General features: G+C 36.8%; 1 protein-coding gene across 4 annotated transcripts in view; it reads right to left on the minus strand.

The window, feature by feature from the left end:
- Positions 1–3,106: 3,106 nt before the first annotated feature.
- Positions 3,107–24,044, minus strand: part of TTC21B (tetratricopeptide repeat domain 21B) — a 42,830-nt gene continuing 21,892 nt past the window's right edge. For 2 of the 4 annotated variants that reach the window (XM_063341768.1, XM_063341766.1), the window contains 11 exons: positions 22,849–22,955; positions 20,156–20,344; positions 16,996–17,106; positions 13,010–13,091; positions 12,122–12,272; positions 11,460–11,621; positions 10,881–11,076; positions 8,851–9,075; positions 7,092–7,212; positions 4,705–4,772; positions 3,107–3,735 (listed from right to left, as the gene is read on the minus strand). In XM_063341768.1, the coding sequence (XP_063197838.1) occupies positions 3,658–3,735; positions 4,705–4,772; positions 7,092–7,212; positions 8,851–9,075; positions 10,881–11,076; positions 11,460–11,621; positions 12,122–12,272; positions 13,010–13,091; positions 16,996–17,106; positions 20,156–20,344; positions 22,849–22,955 (1,490 nt within the window). In that variant the 3' untranslated portion in view covers positions 3,107–3,657. The remainder of the gene's footprint in view (positions 3,736–4,704; positions 4,773–7,091; positions 7,213–8,850; positions 9,076–10,880; positions 11,077–11,459; positions 11,622–12,121; positions 12,273–13,009; positions 13,092–16,995; positions 17,107–20,155; positions 20,345–22,848; positions 22,956–24,044) is intronic. The other 2 variants (XM_063341767.1, XM_063341769.1) reach the window with 1 other exon arrangement.

The following is a 24,044-nucleotide window of genomic DNA, read 5'->3' on the forward strand; positions in this document are numbered from 1 at the left end:
GTAACTGACCAGTTCTAAACATTTCAAAAAAAAAAAAAAAAAAAAAAAAAAGGTTCTGATTTCACTGCAAGATGAAACAACAGGTAAAACCAGAGCGAACAAAGCCAGAAATTAAAATCACAGTTGTAAGGAGCCTAAACTGACACAACAGTGATCTTTAAAAAGTGGGATAGTCACCAATGGAAAAGTAATTGCTAGTGCAATTTTTCCTTAATTTCTTTTCCTATTTTTTCCTGTTCAGCATTGTATAGAGAGCACACTAATGAGTTCTTTATGACCAACTTCCGAAGAGCCAGAATCCACCCCCACTATGGAGACTTCCCTGAAACGTCTCCTAGACCACTTTCAAAAACAATTCATTCAGAAAATTTTCAACAAATTCTGTTAACACTGTAAAAGCTATGCACTCATCTAAAGGCTAAGAAGATTACAGTTTAGGTTACTAAACCAGAATTGCCTGATTTATGAGTCTTTCTAAAAACTGCTGTAGTCACATTTGAGAAATGACCCCCAATAGTCAAACCTTGTCCAAAAATGCGGAAAAACCTGAAAATCACTTCTAGTCTATTTTTCTGTAAGAGCCTTGCTAGTTCAGTTATTTTAAATAATTATACCAATTATTTTACCTAATGATACTTTCTAGACCATCTTTCTAGTATTGGCACAAATCTGAAAAAAGCAGTAGGGAATTTAAATGAAAGTATTTAGCACACTGTTACCAAAAGTGTTTACATATACTCTAGAAAATATGTACCTGCAGGGGAAAGGGGGACAAGAGAGGAGAGGAAGAGACACCTATGGCTTATGTTGCTATAGCTACAAGATGCTTAGATTCCCAGTTTCAGTGAATGAATCAATAGAAACCACAGCTCCACTCTCCTCTTTTATTCACCAAAGGCAAAACGGGAAGATGGGTTGCTTAGCAACATCGCACTAAAGACTGCAGCTCTTTGAAATTAGCACTACTGACTCTTTTCCATCCCAGGAGTCTCTTCCATTCAAAACCATTTATTAAGAAAGGGGCAAACAAAAAAGAGCTACCAGGACGTGCATTTTTAAAATAAGAAACTGTAAAAGCAGAACGAAAGCTGAAATTAACAGTCTCAATTAGCTGGAGTAAAGAGAAATAAAAAGAAGCAGCAAGAAATTGCTTCTACAGAGAAGGTAAAAAGATTTAGTAAGGAGAGAAAAACTTCAAATTGGCTTACATAAACCCAAAGGGAAATGGAAAGGCCATTTATTTCTTCTGGGAATACTACATTAAAGCAAGACTTTCTTGAAAGGACTATTTATAGACACCTTTTTTTTTAATTGAAATCCAAAGATGTAACTCATTTGCACTCTTCTTTTAAAGACATCATCCATAAAAAGACACTAGTGGCTCAAGAAGGCTAATAGGGAATTCAGAAATCTTTTACCTGCATAGTATACAAATAAGCTCATCACCAAAAGTTAGACGCAAAAAGCTCAGTCTCAACTTTAGCTATCAACTAACTTCTGTATCTTATCATTGTCATGACCTAATCTGTTACCCATCTTATGAAAGGGTAATGTCCATCTTATGCTCATGATAAAAACAAAATAAAGTAGATGTAGATGCAGATTAGTCTTGCCTTTTTTGAAAACATCTTGCATGTATTGATATAAAACCACCTGTTTTTATTCTAAACTTCAGCTAACCGTTATTCCAATGCTATAGAGGAAGCAAAACCACACTGATCCTGTATGAATAGGGCTGCGTACAATGAAATGCTGTTTTACTAGAAACTGCCTTGAGAAGACCTACGTACTTATTCTTTTAGCAGTGGGGAAAAAGACCCAAAGCAGCATAGTTTAAGAATTCATAGTCTGGTGATCAACACAGCCCAGCTTCCTTACAATTCCCCCCAGCCTCAGCATTTTCTACATCCTTCCACGTTCCTCATTCCACCCCCATACCATTTTTTCACCAATTTCCTAAATCTTCTTTCTCATACCTCCACCACACTACACAACTTGCAGGCAAAAAACGGGGAAGCAGTCCTGTGCCTGGTACGGTTATGTACGTACACGCTGATTGACAGTGCTCAAACAGAAGGGCTAAGGCTACAGCATAAGTTTCAAGGTTCCATAGGGAAGGAGAGGCTGTTTATATTCTAATATTCACACAAATCTTGTAGAAGTGTTACAGTCCTGAGACACATCAATTAATTTCAGTTTGGTTGACCAACAGCTCAGAAGTTACTGGAATGCAGAGCCTGAAAATCACCAGTAGGTAGCACCATTGCGTAAGTGATGCACGCTAATCTATTTAGGAAACAAGGCTATAAAGTTACCCAAGATACAGCACCTAGTTATTGATAAGCAAGATTAGATACAATTGTAAACAGGTTCCCATTTGTAGCCTTAGCATTCAATTGTCATAAAAAAGAAAAAGCTAAAATTACCTAATGATGAAGCTGAAATTGGTAATTTTAAGAAACTTATTACTAGTATTAAGAATTCCCTTTTCATGCCAAAACATTACTTTTCTAGTCAAATACATACAACGTCAAGTGCTGTTTGAAAACCAAATCCAGAAGCGTAACAGTGGTTTTTGTAAGGCTTTTTTTTTTCCCAAAAAACTCTGTGTCACTGAAAAAAACCCTGATCCTTCTCTTTCCTCAATGCCATTGCTTCCTTAAAGATCCAAAGGTATATCCTGTATGTGAGATAAGATCATAATCCCCTGTAATCAAAACAGTTTCTCCAGAAAGGTGTTTTATATGGATTAAAAAAAAGAAGAGTGCTAACTTCTGCACATGAGACTGTTACTATCTACACATACAATGTTGAAAGACTGAACACTCAGTCTTTCAACTGAGTTCAGTTCAATTAAAAAAAAAAAAAAAAAAAATCAAACATTACTCTTCACAGAAATCTGTTCAATTAAAAAAAAAAAAAAAATCAAACATTACTCTTCACAGAAATCTGACACATTGTTGGTTGACAAACAGCTCAAAAGTTACTGGAATGCAGAGCCTGGAAATCTGGGGTATAGCATGAGTAGAAAATAAATTCTGTGTAAGACTTGCATGATCTATAAAAGCCTTTACTAAATATTTACATAAAATCTTAATTTTAAATATTAGATTTTCATTAAAGATGAAAGTTTCGTTGAGATCAATGTATATATCTGGTTTTTAAAGATTACAAAAATAAAACGTGCTTATAATATATGTTAAAATAATAAAAACACACTTTAGAAATACACCTGTAATAATAAAGATTACACTGTAATTATGAATAAATGGTTTACATGAACTGAAATCCAGCATCTTAACAATGCACCTGCACTAGATAGCACTCAAAACAACAGCCTATCCTATTTCAAATGGACAAAACAAAATACTTAGTTAATGCTTTAAAACATTTCTGTAATGCTGATAACACTTTTTTATGATGCTTGACGACACTTTACATAGCACACATGTACGCAGCATTCTCTTCTGAATAAGAATAAACACAATTTCTTTCAGGGCTGCAGATTTTTCTTGAAAATAATCCAGATCTCTAATATAATTAAGTTAATCATATTCACAATACTTTTGCGCTGATATGGTCTCTGTCACTGCAGTATTTCATTTATAGTTTCCAAAGGCAGATTAAACAAACAAGTCCATGGGCCATACAAAAAATTCACGTTCTTAGTGATGCACGGGCCTTGTCAAGTATTTCCTTTCTGATCTTTGGATAGTTTGGATGTGCTTCAAGGACCTGTCAAAAGACAAAACAACCCAAAAGTTCTGTGTCTAAAAGGAAAGAACACTGTGTTTGGTTACCCCCCTTACACTGAGCTTACGCATTCTAAAACTAAAATAACAACATGACAAGTTTGTTTTAAGACTGCATAAATATTGAACTGTGGCTAGAAACTACCATGTATGGACGTCAAGAGCAACTTTACCAAAGACACCTTGCTTCCCTTTCATGCTGCCCTGTCACCTTGGTGCAAGAGACACAGGGGTTAAGGGCTAAAGTCTCTGGGTGGCTTGAAACGCGTGCATTCGGAACAGCGACCTCTGGAGACATTTCCAAGGTTTTAAGTATACTTTCTCTGCAATGATAAACTGCTCTTCCATTTTCACTCCCTCAAGCTCTTCCTTACTCTACTCTACCCACGTCATCTTCTCGCCCTTTAATTCCCTCTTCTCCCTTAGCCTTCTATTTAATGTATCCATTCTAGTTACCTGTAATTCCCTCTCAAAAGAGCAACTATAATTTATTTCATTACTAATACTAATAATTAACAACTCATCATGTTCACACCGCTTCTGTAATAGTAGCCCTTCTTCTTATTCTGCATCTGCTCTATGTTTGCACCATACAAAGATAATACTGGAAGTTACTTTCTAACAGTGTCTTCTGATTAACTTCTTCAGCTATACTTCTGTATGGATTTACCATGCTGCAACCACAGGGCAAACAGAAGCTGCTGCCATTTGAATATGCTTTCACAAATGATAGCCAGCCACTTTCTCTCTTATTTACCTGGTGGCCAGGAAGTAGCTCAGGTTAAAGCAGATAACGTAGAGGATATCTAATTTAATCTAACTTATTACATAGGGCATCTTTCTTACATTAAGCCAGGTACTTTAGAAATTTAAACTCAACAAAATACAGGATCATTATACAAAAGAACTTTGCTACAGTAGGCAAAGTATTAAATACATATACAAATTCTACCTTATGACAAACATCGATTGCATCAACATATCTCTTTCCTTTCAAGTAATTGAAAGCCAGCTTGTATCCTGTAAGTAGAAGGGGAAAAAAAGGCAACAATTTTAATTTCTGTATTGAATAATGAAAATATCACATTCAAGTTAATTTTGGTCACCATATGTTTCTAAAGTTAGAATGTTTGTTTTCTAGTATTCTCTCATCTAAGCCTGTAGAGATCAAAATTGCTATTCAAAGTCACTTCAAGTAGTAAATAAAAGTCCTTTATACACTCATAGCTATGTCTGAATCAAAAGGAGACATTATTCTGGAGAGCACGTGTTACTACAGAGAACACAGAATGGTTGTCCTCGTTCAATTACTATGGTACCCCACAGAGTTCCTCACTGTGACCTACAATACACTGTCCCTCTGTAAAGGCAATTCCATTATTAAAGGACAAAAGAAGAAAAAAAAATAAAGAGAGCAGTAACAAACTAGGGAATTAAAATGCTATTCTGTTCCACTGTCAGCAGACCACTGATAAAAAAAAGTCACATGGAATAGCTAAGTCGCATAGCAACATGTCAGGCTGATGCTTTCAACACAAAAGGTAGAGCTCAAGTGTATCAGCCTGGACAGAGATGAGGACTGAGCAAAAAAAAAGAAAAGGTTCTAAGTATGCAATTTCTAAAATTTGAAATTTCAAATCTTTCATTTATGAACTTATCCTCACTAGCAAATGAGTATGAGGGATCTGATACCAGTTTATACAGTTTCACTTGCCAGATGAAGTTTGTGCTGCTTTAACCATTTTAGTTTTAATCCTTGACAATTCTCACAATGCTGTATGCAAAACTAGAAAAATCAATGTGCACATAGTACCCTGAATATCATACTCTCACTTTTTGTAAGCAAGATCATTCCACTCTTTAATTTCACAAAGGCATTCTCCTGTCTAGACACCAACCAAATGATTTTGTAATCTGTTCAATTCCTACCATCTAGAGGGTTTCAAAATAGCAAAATGAAAGCCTTGATCCATGTTCACTACAAACTCCAGAAATCGCACCTTTTTACTACTACAACTTCTTCTTTCTAATACATTTTATTTGATCAACAACTGTAATCTCTTAGCAAGAAATTCATAGGTCAGTCTACAGGAGCAGGAACAACTTGTAAAATTCCTGCATCCAAACTCAGATACTTGGAGATTTTACCATAAAACCTTAGTCTGATTTCTGTCACTCATTTTTATTTCTGTTTTGACATCTGAGTCTTCCTTCTGCTTTGACCCTCCTAATCTGACTCGCAGTACATAGGATAACGCATGTTTTGGCAATCCATCCATGAATGTGCATTTTTATTTCTTCAACTGTGTTATAAAAGCAGGAGCTAAACCATAAAACATTTAGTTCCATTAATAAAACACTACTTTAATCTACAGATGATATTAGATAAAATCATGAACCAAACTATTGCAGCATCCAGGACTTACAGTAAAGAAACAAAACGTATGGCAGCTCATATGCATAACAGTTACAATCTTGTTAAAAAAACACTGGTTTTACAGTTGATGCCAAAGGCTATCTCATCCTAACACTAAAAAAACCTAGGGCACAGAAAAAGACCACAGATTCAAGACCACAAGAAGTATGTATTTTTGAGGGCCCATAAGCGTAGGCCAAAACCGGGAACAGAGTTTGTGTAAACCACCAGCTTTGGGACCTACAGCCAGACCCTAGGTCTTGAGTAAGAAAGGGCATTTTATTACATGTATCTCTTTTGTAAAGGGTTCCCTACAGTAGTCTAAAAATGTGACATTTTACTGTAGACTTCAATCAACAATCCAAACTGGAACTTGAGCACTACCCGAAGTTTTCAGTCAACCATTATTTTTAAACCAGATACATTTAAAGGCATTTAAATAATTTATTTTTAAAATCCTTATGTATATAAAACCTTATCCATATAAATAGATAGTTCTTCTGATTTTCAAAATGAAATAATTAAATCAATGATCTGCCACCATCAGATATATACTGGGTATTATAAAAGGTTCTCTACTATAGACAGTAGTCTACTACATTACTATAAATACATTAATAAAAATTAATACTGTACTTACAGAGAAAGTTGCTCACAAACAGCAACTAAAATTGTTTCAGACCAAACCTTGTACTAAAACAGTAAGCAGAAACTTCTGAAGTATCATAAAGCTGCTCTCTCTTGCCATGGGGGCTTTCCAAGTGACTGTGAAGTACACCTGTAAACATCTGCGGTTTTTATGTGAGGAAAACCAGTGATACTCTATATCTATAGAAAATTAAAAGCAGTCTTTCCAATAAAGGGTAGCTGTTTCATTCCTACTGTAGGGCCTGAAATCATCTGTACAGGTTACATATACGTGCCTATTGTTGGATTCGTTTGGTTTCCATATTTCCAGGCCATCTCGTAATTTATTGCTGCATCCTTATATGCTTGTTCTTTTTCCATTATGTATCCCATGTATTCGTAAGCCTTGCAGCACGACTGCAAAATACAAATATTAATTCAAAATTTTATTTAGGTAAGCTTATATACAATAGTACTGACAGCTTAATTGCTTAACTACTTCAAATCTGTACAACTGGAGAGCTTACGTGATACTTGTACTAACTTTGATGACAAGATAGTCTTGATTTAAAATGTCTGTAATACAAATAAGTTATATGGAGCACAGCAACTTCCTATGTTACTCCAAGTCAAGTACAGAGTTCATCACAGGGGACACTGCAACTACTCCTTCAAAAATGTTTAGAGCCTCCAGGAACCTTCTCGATACCTCTCTCAGTTAATAATAACCCTACAGCAGCCACATTTCAAGTCCAGCCAGAAAGCGTTCTATATTCCACAAATATTGTTTGTTTCCCCTTTTCTTAAAAAGGTATTTTCACAGCCTTATTTTTGGAAACTGTTTTACATTATCATTTTACACTTAAAGCTAAAGACAGACATAAATATCCTGAAGAGAACACCAACCACTAAATATTGAATTTTGTATGAAATGAGAGATGACTCATGTTTATTCTCCAGTGGTATGGATTGTGCAACTTTCCTTGGACATCTGGACAAATGTGCAACTGACCTTTATATACAATTTTTTCTTAACTAAATTCAAACTAATTTGCTGTAAAAATGAAATTGAGTACATCCTATTTTAAGAGGCATCTCTGCAGAAGTACATGATACCATTATATCAAGAACTATTGTAGCTGCCTCTTAATTTTAATATTTAAAAACAAAAAGAGTACAAGTTCAAATAAGTCAACCTCTCAAGGAGGCTGCAGAAATGTGACTGAATAATGAACCTTACCTTTTATACTGATGAATTCAGAAAAAGAAATATACAGCAACAGGTGCTTTTCTAAAACAAGTATGTGCACTATAAACAGTATCCTGAACCTGCAGCATAGTATCTATGGAAGACTAGCCTACTGGATGTGCCCCATGTGAAAGAAAGTGAAGTGTATAGATGGAAAAACGTTATCAGCAAAACGGGACAAAATGAAAAATAAGCACAAGAACTAAGATCCGTGCTTGTTCCTATAGCTCCAAAGCAGAGCATTGGGCAGTTCGCTTGCTCAGAAACCCCGAGGTAAAAACATTAGAGCTTGTCCCCAGACAATCTACAAGACAGTATCTTCAAAGCAGAGGACTAATGCTAGCATAAAAAAAAAAGAAAATCCTGTATGGTAGCGGGCTTATGACCATAAATGTTTATAAACGTATTTTAAGAGATGAAGATAACAACTCTTCATAAATGGAGCAAGTCTCCAAAATTTCTATGGCTACATTTTTCTTCATCAGGTTTGTGAGAAGCAGTAAAATGCATGTCTGACATTGCATGAAAACCTTAAGCTTCTAGTGTCACCACAGCTAAAACTTGCACAAGTTATTACAGAATATGAATAAAAATAACTAAGCAGCATTCACAGATTTGTTTACTGTGATCCACTGTAAAGTTGCTGGTTTCCTTGATTGTTTTATTCCATTTCTCCTTAATAAGCAACATACTAGGCAACTGGAAAAAGAATTCAATTTCAAAATCATCTTTCAGAGAAAAACTAAACATTTAGATGAATTAAAATAAAAGGTTACTAAGATTACTTTTAATGGACATTCACTTACCCTGTTATGACGAAGGCATCGTTTTAGTAATTCACCTGCCATATCATATTTTGCAGACTGAATATATATATCTGCAAGCAGAAGCCAACTCTTTTCAAATTCCTCTGCATCAATGGGATTCCAGCTCATTTTTGAAATCCGTTTTAACTGGCTTCTGGCTCGTGGAGTCTGTTTCAAGATCATGTAGGCTGTGGCCATTCCCAAAAGTGCTGGTATATGATCCTTCTGCAGTAAAAAAGCATAGTGACTACTTGGTGCTTTTTTATTTTGCTTTTAGCATTTTTTTTTTTTTTACAGAAGACTTTCACCAGGTATCTGAAAGCTAAACTAAAAGCTAAATCTCAGGAAATAAAGACAGAACATCCAATCTTACGAACATGATTTCCATCTAGTGGATTTCTGTAAAACTAATTATGATAAACTCCATGTTAAATAATTAAGAGCCTGAATATAAGTTTGGGCATAAAACAATATTATTCAGGCTCAGGAAACATTGAAAGCATCCACAGGGATTTCATCTCAACGAGAAACTTGCTGATACCATTAAGAGCTATCCTTTTGATACACAAGTAAACACTTCAGAGGGAAACTGAACTCACTTGAAGTTACATTACAAGTGGTATTTTTATTTTCTACTTTTAGGAGTGCCTGTCAAATGTCAATAACAGGGACACCAATTCCTACAACTAGGTGTACAGCTCCTAAAAATATAAGTCTAAACTGCCTGTATCCGAAAGATACATATAACAAAGAGGATTCTTAAAAGCCACCGTTTTATGCAAGAGCCTCAAGTGCAGGAGCAAGTGTGATTTTTAAAATCCTGCCTTTATTTGCACGGGGTATAGACGAGAATGGGGCTTACACCACAAAACCGCTTTCTAAACGCAGAGAGTAGTTCTATCAGCAGCTAACTTAAAAGCTTCTTTCTCCCTCCCAGTGTTCCTGGCTCACTATTGGTATTCTGCCTCTTACACCTCTTTGTAGGGTTGTGCAGTAAATAGGCTTTCCGTAATGGGTTGAAAAAAAATGACCCCATCAAAAGCCCCTCTTCCATGTAAGGACTAGCTCATTCCCCCTCTCTCTCAATAGTCTCACACTTAGCATGGAACAATAACCTCTGAAGTCTGAAGAGATTTAACCTGCATATTTTATGCAGCCCTGGAGGGAAGACTAGATAGACTGGAACATTCTTCCTGCTAGAACTGTCACCATGTGAAAACATTATATATTCAAAGGACATCAGATCAATCCTGAGCAGAACTCTGAAGTCAGTACTGGAGGCAGAGAGATACCTTGTTTGTAATTCTCAGAACTGCCTTACATGCAAGACAGGGATCAGTATACTCAGCTCAGCCAAGCAGCAGTTTAGTACACAGTTAATAGGTAGTAGTAACTTATGTATTTCTCGGCATTCCGATGAACTAAATGTGTCTACATGTGCTTAAATAAGATCTGTTGAAAGGTATCGGTAACAAGAATATCTGTTACTAATCCTAAAAGTTTAGGATTACTAGCTATACTAATACTATAGCTACTACAAGTAGCTATAAAATAACAAAGATTTCCATCATAGGGATGAATTTTAAGTAGATGGATAGTCTTGCCCTGGAATCTAAATTCTGTCAAATTGCCATGAACTACAGGAAGGCAGCTTATATTTAATTGTTTTTGCTTACAGAATGAAGGTACTGTATGGACTTACATCAGACACGCTGTGGCAAGACTGGGAATTAAAGAGCAAACCCAGCAACTCAAACCAAAAAGCCTATTCACATTTCAGTAACTGGCAATATTAGCATTTAGTTGAGTTATAAATTTGCAATCCAATTGAAAACTTCCAAAAGATGTTGTTATTTCAGCATGTATTTTTTTTCAAATTTTATATAAAATATTATTTAGCAGGAAAAAAAATTGCTTAGAACAAATACCACTAACACGTGCCACTATTCCTGAATGTAAACTGCGAGACCAGTTAAAAAAACATAGTAAGTGTGAAAGAGAAGGCTGACGAAATAAGACAGGTTACTAACCTCAACCACCACTATTTCAGTGAAAGTATTCAGTGCTCGTTCAACACTTGATTTTTGTTTGGTTGCCATGAGACAATAATTTTCCATAATTCGAAGTTGAATGTGACCCTGAATGGTCTGAGGCTTGAGTTCCTTCAGAAGATTTTCTGCTGTTCTCACAGCCAACTGCACAGATTCCTGCTTCTCTGTTGAATTACTGTTATCAGAAAGAAAGTATTTGTAAAAGTTAATTTTTTTATCATACACCAAATTAATTACAAGTTAATACTGACTCCATGCTAAAGGCATGACATTGCGTACAAGATAGCTCTGTTATGTAGGCATTCTACATTGATTCTCCTCTGTAACAACAGCAGCTCCAACATAACAAGCTGTTTTTAACACTGCAAGTGACCAGGATTCCAGATAAAATCTATATTTTCTGCTTGAGACTGACTTAACACGGTCTAGGATGGTGTCTCACAATATTCATTAGATAAGCTCAAAGTTTTAGCAATTTAAATTAAGGCACATTATTAAGGGGTGGCAGAGGAAGGGGATGACAGAAGAACCCAAGCAGTATTTATTTCATTCACTTACCCTATATCAGCATCCAGATTTTCAAAGACTTCACCACCCACAGTTTCATTATCTGGGTTCAAGCAAATTTCAATCATGTTGTAGACCGCATTCTGTCCCCAGTCACTGTCCTTTCGAGCTTTATTAAAATGCCGGAGTGCATCATTTGGTTCACCTGTATACCTAGACAAATAATTATAATATTTAAAGCTGGGCAAGTAAAGTTCACTGCCCCAAATCCCACCCAAATCTCAAGAACCCTGAGAATTTAAAAACAGATGACACACTTGCACATACTGATAATGCAAGGTTTGACCAGCATGCATACTATTGCAAGGAACTTGTTTTTACAGACTAAAAAGAGTCTGACAAATTCTAAAATTTGAAAATAAGTAATATTCTATTATTGAACAGCAAGAACATCCCTTTTAGAAAGTAGGAAATACAAAAGATGTATATGAGACATAAAATAGCTTCATTTTAAAGAGAAGCTAATTGGAAAGTATTTCAGGAGGGAAAAGGAGTCCTTTCCTAAAATCCTAGCACCTTAAGTAATTAGGAAAGTGTTGCTATATTACTTATCACACTACATGTAGCACTGAATAATAATGGATGACAAGAAAGTTAATTTAAATATGCACTACATATCAAATAAACCTTTTCTTAATTAAAATTGCAAGTACCAAAGATACAGTCCTTTGCAGTAGTGAAATCCTGGTTCAAGCTTTGTTCTGGAAGAATGTTTTTCAGCCATTAAAAGAAATCTTGGGACTTCTTCTAGTTTCCCAGCTCTTCTTAACAGATCAATTAATCGTGAGAGGGTTGCATAGTTATCTAAATACACAAATAATTAGGACATTGTAATTCTAGTTATTTGCTATAGGAATAGCTTAAGAAATAGAGCCTACCTTGTGAAAAAACATACAAAAATGAGATATGATGTAATACATAAGTCATATTACATAGTAACCACAGACACAAGAATGAAGAAATCAAGTGATACTTGCAATACTTCTATAAAAACCTGTATAAAGGCAATTGTACTTCACTTTCAAAAGCACTCAAACAAAAAAACTTGCTGTATTCTCATCATTTCTTTCACAAAGTTGACTAGAAAGCTTTATATTCATTATAGTACTACTTTAATAGATTTTAGTAGCTTTCTTTCTGGTCATAATTTGCAAAATGCTAACAGAAACTTACTCCCGTCCAAGAGAAGTTTCCTTTATTAATCTTAAAATAAAATGCTAGCTTTGTGTTCATGCACTCGTATCTTAAACACAAGAAAAAGTGCTTTATAGTTACAATTGAATAACACCCTGGCTCTATTTGGCTTGAGGTAAACAATGCATGTTACATTGCAGCAAAGGAAATTACCGTATGTAAGAGAAATAATTTTCTTATCTTCCCTTAAAATAGCTTTATGTTTTGGTCTTTGGCTTTAGTATCCATTACATGATAAGTAGCACATTTCTTTTTAATCATACAAAGTATTTTTTAGATATTTATTCCTCCATCTCATTAGAACTATGTACCAGAAAGAATTAAAAATATCACTGCTAAATACTCGCCTGGCTTGCGTTCTAGGAGCTGCTGGAAATGAAAGACAGCTTGTTCATAATCTTGCTTCCGGAACATGATATCAGCCATCATCTACAACATAAACCAATTTAGAGAAAACAAAACAAAGTATTACAAATTATCGTTTATAATGAATTCTATTTCTGTGAAGTGGGGAGATGAAACTATAGCTTTAAAGTGCTGTAGGAACTGCACAAGAAGTAAACCGATTTGGGTTTTCCATTACGCTCTGGAAAATAAACACTATATACAGACACAAAGGATAATAATGAGGAGGTATAGGCTCACACCTCCATTTTGCACTTAAGGTATAAATTAAAAGAGAATAAAACACTTTGATGTACCTTTCAAATATGTTCATTTTTACTTGCATAGTTTGAGTCCTAATTTTATTTCCCACAAATGCAGATTAAGCACATGGAAAAGCACAGTTTAAAGTTCGGGAAAAAAGAAAGATGATAGCCCACTTCAGCAGTGGAAGTAAAACAAGCTATTTCATTTCAGTTTCTTTCTACTGAGAGGCAGCTAAGAAAAAGTAGATTTAATAATATATATTAAGAGTGCTATTACTCCTGTCCTTGCACCATACTAGAATAAATTCCAGATGTTAGACTGCTGTGAGAAAATAAATTATTCCCATCTCAAAATCATTTTGCTCCTAATGTGTTAAAGCAAAAGTTCCTCAGCCTATTGAGCTGTCTTTTAAGCCAAGAAGTATACAAATCCTGTATCTGCAGCTATGATTAAAAATGGTTAAGTAGGAATATGACCTACTATGATTACATAAGGATGTAAAACCACCTTAAGTACATAGTTCTTTTCTTCTGGAAGTTTTTTGTTTTAGATGCTTGCTTTAATACTCATAGAATCATAGCATGGTTTGGGTTGTAAGGGACCTTAAAGTCGATTGAGTTTATGAAGGGCAGGTCATGCTTTGCTAATCTAATCTCCTATGACAAGGTGACCCCCTTAGTGGATGAGGGAAAGGCTACGGATGTTGTCTACACTTCAGTAAAGCTTTTGACACTGCTTCCCAAAGCATTCTCCTGGAGAAACTGGCTGCTTATGGCTTGGATGAGTGTACGCTTTCCTGAGTGGAAAACTGGCTGGATGGCCAGGCCCAAAGAGTTGTGGTGAATGGAGTTAAATCCAGTTGGCAGCCAGTCACAAGTGGTGTTCCCCAAGGCTCAGTATTGGGGCCAGTTCTGTTTCATATCTTTATCAATGATCTGGATGAGGGAATTGAGTGCACCCTCAGTGAGTTTGCAGACGACATCAAGTTGGGTGAGAGCGTTCATCTGCTTGCGGGTAGGAAGGCTCTACGGAGGGACCTGGACAGGCTGGGTTAATAGGCTGAGGCCAAGGGTATAAGGTTCAACAAGGCCAAGTGCCAGGTCCTGCACCTGAGTCACAAAAACCCCATACAGCACTACAGGCTTGAGGAAGCGTGGCTGGAAAGCTGCCCAGCAGAAAAGGACCCAGGGTCATTGATCGACAGCCTGCTGAGTATGAGCCAGCACTGTGCTCAGGTGGCCAAGGCAGCCAATAGCATCCTGGTTTGTATCAGAAATCGCGTGGCCAGCAGGACTAGGGAAGTGATTGTCCCCTTGTACTTGGCACTTAGTGAGGCCACACATTGAACACTGTGTTCAGTTTTGGGCCCCTGACTACAAGAAAGACACTGAGGTGCTGGAGTGTCCAAAGAAGGGCAACGAAGCTGGTGAAGGGTCTAGAGCACAAGTCTTAGGAGGAGCGGCTGAGGGAACTGGGACTGTTTAGTCTGAAGAAAAGGAGGCTGAGAGGAGATCTTATAACTCTCTACAACTACCTTGTGAGTCTTTTCCCCCAAGTAACAGAACAAGAGGAAGCGGCCTCAAGTTGCACCAGGGGAGGTTTAGACTGGATAGAGGGAAAAACTTCTTCACTGAAAGGGTTGTCAAGCATTGGAACAGGGTGCCCAGGGAAGTGGTTGAGTTGCGATCCCTGGAAGCATTTAAAAGAACATGTAGATGTAGTGCTGAGAGAAATGGTTTAGTTACAACTTGGCAGTGCTAGGTTAACGGTTAGACTTGATGATCTTAAAGTCTCTTCCAAGCAAAATGATTCTATGATTAAAGATCATCTAGTTCCAACCCCCTGCCATGGGCAGGGACGCCTCCCACTAGACTAGGGTGCTCAAAGCACCATCCAACCTGGCCTTGAACACTTCCAGGGATAGGCCATCTACCACCTCTCTGGGCAACCTGTTCCAGTATCTCACCACTCTCACAGTAAAGAATTCCTTCCTAATACCTAATCTAAAATATATCCTCTTTTAGTTTAAAAGAGTTACCCCTTGTCCTGTCACTACACTCCCTGATAAAGAGTCCCTCCCCTTCTCTCCTGTAGGCCCCTTTTAGGTACTGGAAAGCTGCTATAAGATCTCCCCGAAGCCTTCTCTTCTCCAGGCTGAACAACCCCAACTCTCTCAGCCTGTCTTCATAGGAGTGGTGCTCCAGCCCTCTGATCATCTTCACGGCCCTCCTCTGGACTTGCTCCAACAAGTCCATGTCCTTCTTATTTTGGGGGCCCCAGAGTTGGACACAGTACTGTAGGTGGGGTCTCACCAGAGCAGACAGAGGGGAAGAATCATCTCCCTGGCCCTGCTGGCCACACTTCTTTTGATACAGCCCAGGATAGGGTTGGCTGCCTGGACTGTGAGCAGATGTTGCCAGCTCATCCACCAACACCCCCAGGTCCTTCTCCTCAGAGCTGCTCTCAATCCATTCTCTGCCCAGCTTGCATTTCTGCTTGGGATTGACTTGATCCAAATGCAGAACCTTACACTTGGCCTTGCTGAACTTGATGGGGTTAGGAGGGACCCACCTCTCAAGCCTCTCTGGGTCCCTCTGGATGGCATTCCTTCCCTCCAGTATGTCGACTGCTCCACAGGGCCTGGTGTCATTGGGAAACTTGCTAAGGGTGCACTCAATCCTATTCTCCACATTGCTGACAAAGATGTTAAACAGCACTGGTCCAACTACTGACCCCTGAGGAACACGGCTCCTCATTGGTCACCACTTGGACATATTACTGTGCTGGTGTCATGGTTTAACCCCAGCCAGCACCTACGATCACTCAGCTGATGGTCACTCCCCCCTGTTGGGCTGGGGGAGAGAATCAGAAGAGTAAAAGTGAGAAAGAACGCGGAAGTTGAGATAAAGACAGTTTAATAGGTAGAGCAAAAGCTGTGCATGCAAGCAAGGCAAAACAAGGAATTAATTCCCTGCTTCCCATTGGCACACAGGTATTCAGCCATCTCCAGGACAACAGGGCTCCATCGCACTTAACGGTTACTTGGGAAGACAAATGTCATAACTATGAATATCGCCTTCCCTTCCTCCCCCAGCTCTATATACTGAGCATGATGTCACACGGCAGGAACTACTCCTTTGGCCAGTTGAAGTCAGCTGTCCTGGTTATGTCTCCTTCCGACCTTTTGTGCACTCCCAGCTTCTTGTTGGTGGGGCGGTATGAGGAGCAGAAAAAGGTCTCGACTTCTTAGCAACAACCAAAACCATCAGTGTTTTACCAACACTATTTTCATCCCAAATCCAAAGCAGACCACTATTATCAGCTGCCAGTAAGAAAGTCAGCTCTATCCCAGCTGGAAAAATAACTTCTTCCCTGACCATTAGGCAATTGTTAATAGAACATGTTTTAAGCCATGCTTTAGTCAATCTTGTAGCTACTACTTTTTTCTCTACCAGTAAAGACACATTTTTGCATTGAGATAGAACGAAGGCTATGACTGCTAGAAACTTCATATTGAATCATCATCCAGCATAGAAAGAAAATAATTTTGTTGCCATGTTGGGTTTTTTTACATGTTTTTTGAAATCAGAGGCTGTAGGCTTTCTTAAGATGTTTTATGGATCCATCACATTGCAGACACTTCAAAAAACTTCTGATATGGGATTAGTATAATAGCACATACCATTGCTGCCGCTTCATTATCTTGGTCATTCTTCAATAGTAAGGAACACTGATGTTGACAGGCATCAGTATCATCTTGTGCAAGATATAAACGTGCAAGTTCCAACATTGCCTGTAGATTAAATTTTTAACTATATGTAATTCAAAGATTAAGAAGGTTCTGTGAGTATTAACCTGAAATTTCATAGTCTCAGGGAAAATGTATTTCTCTCCTAAGAGAGCGTTTTCCCTGTTGTTTCCTCTGGGCTCTTGGTCAAGTAATATCACTTATTTCCATTCCCTTACCTTTAAAACAGATAAAACTTTTCATCTTCAGAGGGATATTCTGAAAATAGAGCTGCTGAAATAGTATTGCTCTAAATACTACAGTATTTTGGTATGACTAATTTTATTGGGAAAAAATGTTAGAGTAGGTTGTGTTAAATTCACTGACAGAAGTAAATACCTCATTAACATTCACCCATTAGTTTTGGGGTATAAGCAAATTCCATCAGAAACAGTTTTCTTATTTGCTTCTCCAAATCTACCCCATTAAGACTGTGCATGGATCCACTTCTGAGAAGCAATCACAGAATAGATATTAACAAACTGAATTGTACATAAGCATGCATCCTTAAGAACGAAGTCCCATCATAGACTATTCTGAATAAAATGCCACAGAAAAGTTTATAAACACAAGAGCTACCACAGATTTAATCAGCTCCCATTGAAGCAAACAGGAGTTAAACCAATCACAAAGTAAAATTAGCAGTAGACAAACAGCAAGCAATGCCACTGCTGCCTAGTTTTCAATGGTGTTTTGATTTTGTTTTCAAAAAGGAGGCATTTATAAATGCATCACAATCCTCTCTCTGGTTACACTTGTGAAAGGCACTTCTGAATCAAAATAGTTTTTCAAACATCCTGTTCAGTATATGAAGGCTACCTGCATAATGTTTAACTGCTTTCTTCCTACTTCCTGTTATTTACATACACAACCATACACTATATAATTCTGAAACAGAAAGGCAGGTGGGTAAGCACTGAAATGATAAGGAAATAGCAAGCAAGTAAGAATTTTAACTATGAAAGCTTTCTTCAAGACACTGTTCTTATGTGCATAACACAGTGGAAGACTGAAAAGCAGTCTGCTAGTCAAGGAACACTTCCTGTCTTAGGCAAGTCAGAGAGGAATGTCAGTTACACTGGACTTCTATGCTAGATTCTAGTGACTGGAAGCAGTCTCCGAATTTTCGGCTTCAACCCAAAACACTGTGAAATGATATGCTTGACGCAGCCTGTGAGCCACTTCACATCTGCATCTGGAAACTGTATTGCCTCTTATCTGATCAGAGAAATGAGGCAGAATATTACCTACCAGATTTAACTATGTAAAATGAGACAACCCAACCCAAAACCCTTATGACATGGATTACCACCTCTTCACATTCAGCTGAATACATTGTTTGATGCAACATTTCAAATCTTGTTTGGGTTACTTTGGCTGGAATACAAGAGATTCTGTTTTGAAGAAACAAGGTACAGATAGCTTCAAAGGATTTTCCAATACTTCCATATATAATTTTAAGGAAAGTAAACTCTGTGAAAACATCAAGAAATAGGCAGGTGTTTAACAGCTCAAATTTATATTTTGTAATCTAAAAGAATTCAATTCCAACCTTGTACTAGCAATGTTTTTAAAAACGAAGGGAAGAAAACAAGTCCTAATCCATTGAAACTATAGAAATAGAGTGGAATGGCTCATTTATTCTTGCTGCGGGTAACCAAAAGTATTTTGCTTTCAGTACTCTAAGCAGGGAAGAAGTTCTTAATCAGAAATTCAGTCTTAGATTTTTCTAAGATGTCATTGTATTCTGTGTTACTAGTGAAGTAGGATTAAAGGAAAAATCTCCAGTAAGTGCATCTAGCAGATATTCAGTCTAAATGTCAGTGCACAGCATATCTTGTAACAATGGGGAATCTCTCAATAGTAGGATTTTAGCAAGAATTGAAGGGAAATGCCATGCTGGTGTTTCAATACTGGTGTGAAAGAAAAAAAAAAAAAAAAGATTAAGGCTTTGATACTGAATTACTGGGATGGCATACCACAAAAGCCATAGGTGTACTTGTACTATGATAGGCAGTCTCCTCGCTCTTAATAGTAGAATAAGGAAGTCACCCTCCTTTGAATATTTTAAGAATGTTTTTGTTCCTCTCCCAATTTTTCTTCTTCTTCATCGTTCTTACAAGATGCCTTGAGGAAAGCCTGTCTCAAAGATGCTGAATTTGTAGATTTAGGAAGGACCTAGATTCTCGAAACCATAAGATGAGTTCAAGTATTAAAACCAAGTGATATATTTTAGAAGCTGGTGAATCTGTATCTGTGCAATAAGAAACAGCAAAATAAGAAGTCCTCACATACACCTAAATATACAACACACGCTAGAAAACTGGAAATTTGACAAAAATTATATTTATTTATTTTTAATTTAAAAAATCCACTGAAGTTGACACTTAATTTTGTTGCTTATTATAAATTTCTTAACCTTTTGTTTCTCCCTCTCTTATCTCTAAAACCCAGGGCTGTGAAAGGAGAAGAAGAAAGAGGGGGATAAAAATAAACTCAAATTTACCACCCTTTATCAACAGGCAGATGTGGGGGAAAGAGACTGTGCAGGGAAGGGAGAAGCAGTGCAATAATCACTGCTTAACAGCAACATTTTGTGACTAAAATCAGAATCCTATCAAGTCTAGATAAAAGTCTAAAACTGCTAAAACAGATACAGGAGAGACAGAAATTGTCTGAAGTGACCAAAAGCACTGGGACTTCATTCCAGAGGACAGACAACAAGATTGAAGCCATCACCAATATTACTGTGCCGTTCCTTACACATCTTCAACTGGTACATGAAGACAGGCTCAACTATATGATCTAATGGACAACTCAAGAGTGCATGCAGACCACCACTTGAATCAGGAGTTTGTGCCAGAGACAGAAATTAGCAGTACATATAACTATTCTATCATAGCAATGAAGACGAGAAAGTTCAAGGCTCTACGTATATCATAAAGCAGAAGTAATTGCAAATATACGTCTACACTGTGGATTATTGGAAAAATGTATTGCTAGATACCAAAAATGAATGGAAAACGAATGCAAAATAGCCAGAGGGAGAACTGACCTTCTTATCGGTTTCACAGTGAACAAGAGCTTCTTTGTAAAATTTAATTGCTTTTTCATAGTTTCGCTGGGCTGTAGAATGTTTTGCAATCTCAGCACAAATTTCAGCCGCTAACTGTTTCTGTGCAGGAACTGCATCCAGCTGTTCTATTTGAGCCCGTTTAAGCACTCTGGCTTGTAATTCCCGAGCCTAGTGTGGGGAAAGGAGTGAACAGTCAAAAAGTTTCAAAGGAATGAATTTTATATTTTCTACTTTAAAAAAATTAATTAAATTTTTAAAGGTTCAATAAGCACAATATGTATTTTATTGATGAAAAGCCCCAAATAGTAAAGAAGCAGATAAAAATGTCTCCACTATAAAAAACATCAATGAAAACAAGTGAAACGAAACAACCTTCCCCTCGTATCTCTCCCTCAAAAACCTGTCTCAAACTGCCTTGCTTCCCCAAAATTCACATTAAAAACCTGCTGGAAAGCAATCTAGTGTTCAACACTTTCAAGAAGACAGAATCCCAATGTACTTTTTCTAAAATACTCTTTATGACAACTGTATGCCAATACAATAATGTATAATCTCCACTTTATAGAACATGATTTTGAGATAATCATACATACAGTATTTTGTGAAACATACGGAACAGGACATTGGAATGAGCTTATTTAATACTCCATCTAAGGAATATTTCGGTCAAATATATTTATTTGAATAAAGATGGCATTTTTATTGGTCTAAGATTCCCCCGTATTTCTATGCCTTGCATTATTTATAACTAACATCTTCCCCACTTCAAATGGGTATGTTCCAGCTATAACTACTGCCAGAGATGTAATCACAAAAAATGCTGGTGCAGGACATCATTGAACAAAGCCTCATTAATAAAGGAAAAGTAATGCTTTTACACACAAGCCCTGCAGTTTTATTTAGAACAATTTTATCACCATCTCCATAGGTTCCTGTAAGACCTTCCTTAGTTTCCAAGCTACCTTCCTACACCAAAAATATTCAATAGAAGTGTTACGTGTCTTTTCCTTTTTTGCTTTTTCTTAAAATTAAGCTTTTGATAAGGTGTATAAAAAAAAAGACTCCAAACACCAACACTCAGAAGACGTATGTACTTAACTCCTTTATTAAGCACAGAATACTTGGCGGGGGTGGGGTGTGGGGGGTGTGGGGTGTGGAGGGGGAAGGCAAAAAGCCCTTCAAATTTTATTTTCTGAGGTCCTTCATTTAGGGAGTGATTAAGTCTAGCAGAAGCACAGCGGTAGAGCTCTTTGTTAACAGCAGATGCCCCAAAAGAGGGCAGATAAGGAAATAGCTATGCCCAATTCTGATTATGCCTGATAAGTTTTCTTGGATATCAACTGGAATTCTAGCCCATTAAGACACAAAAGACTCCCCCTTTCCGCTTCAAGCATCTTTGTAACTATCTTAACATTGAAGTAAAATTTCAGAACAGCTGCTTCGCTCATTTAAAAGTTCACAAGTTGAAGAGAAAGAAGCAGTAGCATTAGTCTGTTTCTTCTCACCCCTCTAACATTTTGCCTGTCAGGGAAGGAGAATTAAACACGAAGTAAAATCTGGGAGGAACTTTAACATCACCCTGAAAACCAAGGGAAGACTGTTTAAGAAGAGGCAATAACATGACCAAGCAGTTTGTCCTACTGAAGTAATCAAAATACAGGTGGTTTTGTATAAATGAATGTGTCGGCTAAAGAAGAAGGAGCAGGAAAAGATTTCAAAGAGAATGTGTACAAGGAAGGACAGTTTTCAGGGCAATAATAAAAACAACAATAAAATAAAGAAAGGTGAGAGAGACAAAGTTTTTGAAGTGTGATGTAGTGAGAAATCTGAAAGAGTTAAAGAAGTAAAGAAAACAGTTAAGAGAATGAGACTGGGGGAAATTTACTAAAGATCAATGAGGAAAAAATGTCATCTTTGAGAAAGAAAAAACTACATTATAAGGAAAACAGAAGTAAGAATTTAACAACATTTAAATAGCAATATCAGTAGGATTTTAACTCATGTACAATTATCTTTCTAACTAATCTACATAACTAACTATTCTTGCTAGTCAGAAGATGCTACCAAGGCTTACTGTTTCTGTAACAGAGTGGAGGTATAATGGAAGAGAACGTACTGACCCGATCTCTTCCTTGACCTTTGTATTGAGAAAGCATCTTCTAAATGGATTAAATTATGTCTAGCTTCCAACTTTGTTCTTTCAAGCCTCAGTCTGAGTGATAATATTCAACTCCAGAATGAAGAGATCTTATTATTGCTATTTAAAGTAAACAGCGGTACAACAAAATGTCAGGTAGCCATTGAATGCTGTTCCAGATTGGTCTGAGTGGTGCTCAATGCAGAGCTAAAGATATATAACCTAGCTGTCCCCATAGTCAATTTTGTTTTAACCTGCTCTGCTAAAAATATGCTCCATACACAAAGGAAGGCATAGTATGAATGCAGGCTTCCAGTAAAAGCCTGCATTCTGATTTAAAATTCAGGTAACGCTGCTCACAAAAAGCTTAAGTCTTTCTAATCACTTATGTTCTTTACATTTTGCACCAGTTACTGGTATTTTATCCCTACCATGTACACTTTTTCCTCATTTACAAAAGTACTTAGGTTAGAATCTGGGATAAAAGTGAGGACTTTGCAAGCTTTCATAGATTTTTTTTAGTTTTCCCCTTTACCTGTTGTAATGAAACAATAGCTGCATCAATCTTCTCCATTTTGCTGTAAATTTTTGCCAGAAGCACCTGGTAACGTCCATCTTCCATCAGAGAAGACAGTTCATTAGCTATAAGAATTGCATTAAACAAACATGATTCTTGTAAGAACTGATCTTGGTAAAGTCAAAGAAAGATGACGCTCTCTACATACTGAAGGCAAAAGCTTAAGTGAAAAATTCAGAGCTTAATCTTATGAATTTAGGATTGTGAATTTGGCTTAGTGTGTTGTTAGTCAGCAGGGTAAACATTACAACCTACAAACAGAGTGAGATTTAAGGGCAAAGACACTGAAAGATGCAAAAGGAGCACATAAAAGTGACTGTCTAGCCCATTTGCATTCTCAGAAATAAGAGAAAAGCTTTTGATTTAAGTCGATAGGAAATAAAGCCACTCCTGACATTTCTTGTCTAAATCCTCCTCAAAGTCAGTGAAAAATGTCCAAATCAATTCAAATGAGTGCTACCGTACAGGTTGTTTGACGAAATTTCTACTCAGACCTCAAACTACCTTTCTTTTGCTAGAGTCTGGAGCAGACATGAATACAGTTATTTTAACTAAATATTTCAGTAACTACTCAAAAAGAAGCAAGCTGATTTTGAATAATAGTTAAAATATATATGCATAAAATAATATTTGAAGAATACAAGTTCTCCCCGACTTCTATTCATTTTAATCTATTGACAAAGTGGTATCTTCTGCACAGTTCCACCTTAAAATTTAAAGGTCACCAAAATCCATGTTTTATCTTTATTAAAATTTAAAGAATAAAATTATATTGAGCTATACTCTATCAGCAAACTGTCTTCAAAGTGCTGTAATTGTGACATGCTATTCTAAATCAGAGATTAGGCCATGTAGCCAAACATGCAAGATCATTCCATCCAGTACATTCTCTTTATTTCATTTTTCTTTCACTAATGGGGGGTATTTTAGCATTTCTAAAAAAAAAAAAGATACTAGACTGCTCAGTATTTTTCCCAATCAGCCAATGAGATACACTTTTTTTTTTCTATGTAGAGAATGCATGTATATCAAAGATGTATAAAAAGAATATTGGCTTAGGTACTTTTTACTTCATTGTAAGATGGAAGAGTTGATTTTAAAGTACATGAGGCAAACTGTATTTACTGCTAATTTATCTTTCTACACTAGAAGAT

Source organism: Chroicocephalus ridibundus, chromosome 7 (genome assembly GCF_963924245.1).
Source record: "Chroicocephalus ridibundus chromosome 7, bChrRid1.1, whole genome shotgun sequence".
NCBI classification, from domain to species: domain Eukaryota; kingdom Metazoa; phylum Chordata; class Aves; order Charadriiformes; family Laridae; genus Chroicocephalus; species Chroicocephalus ridibundus.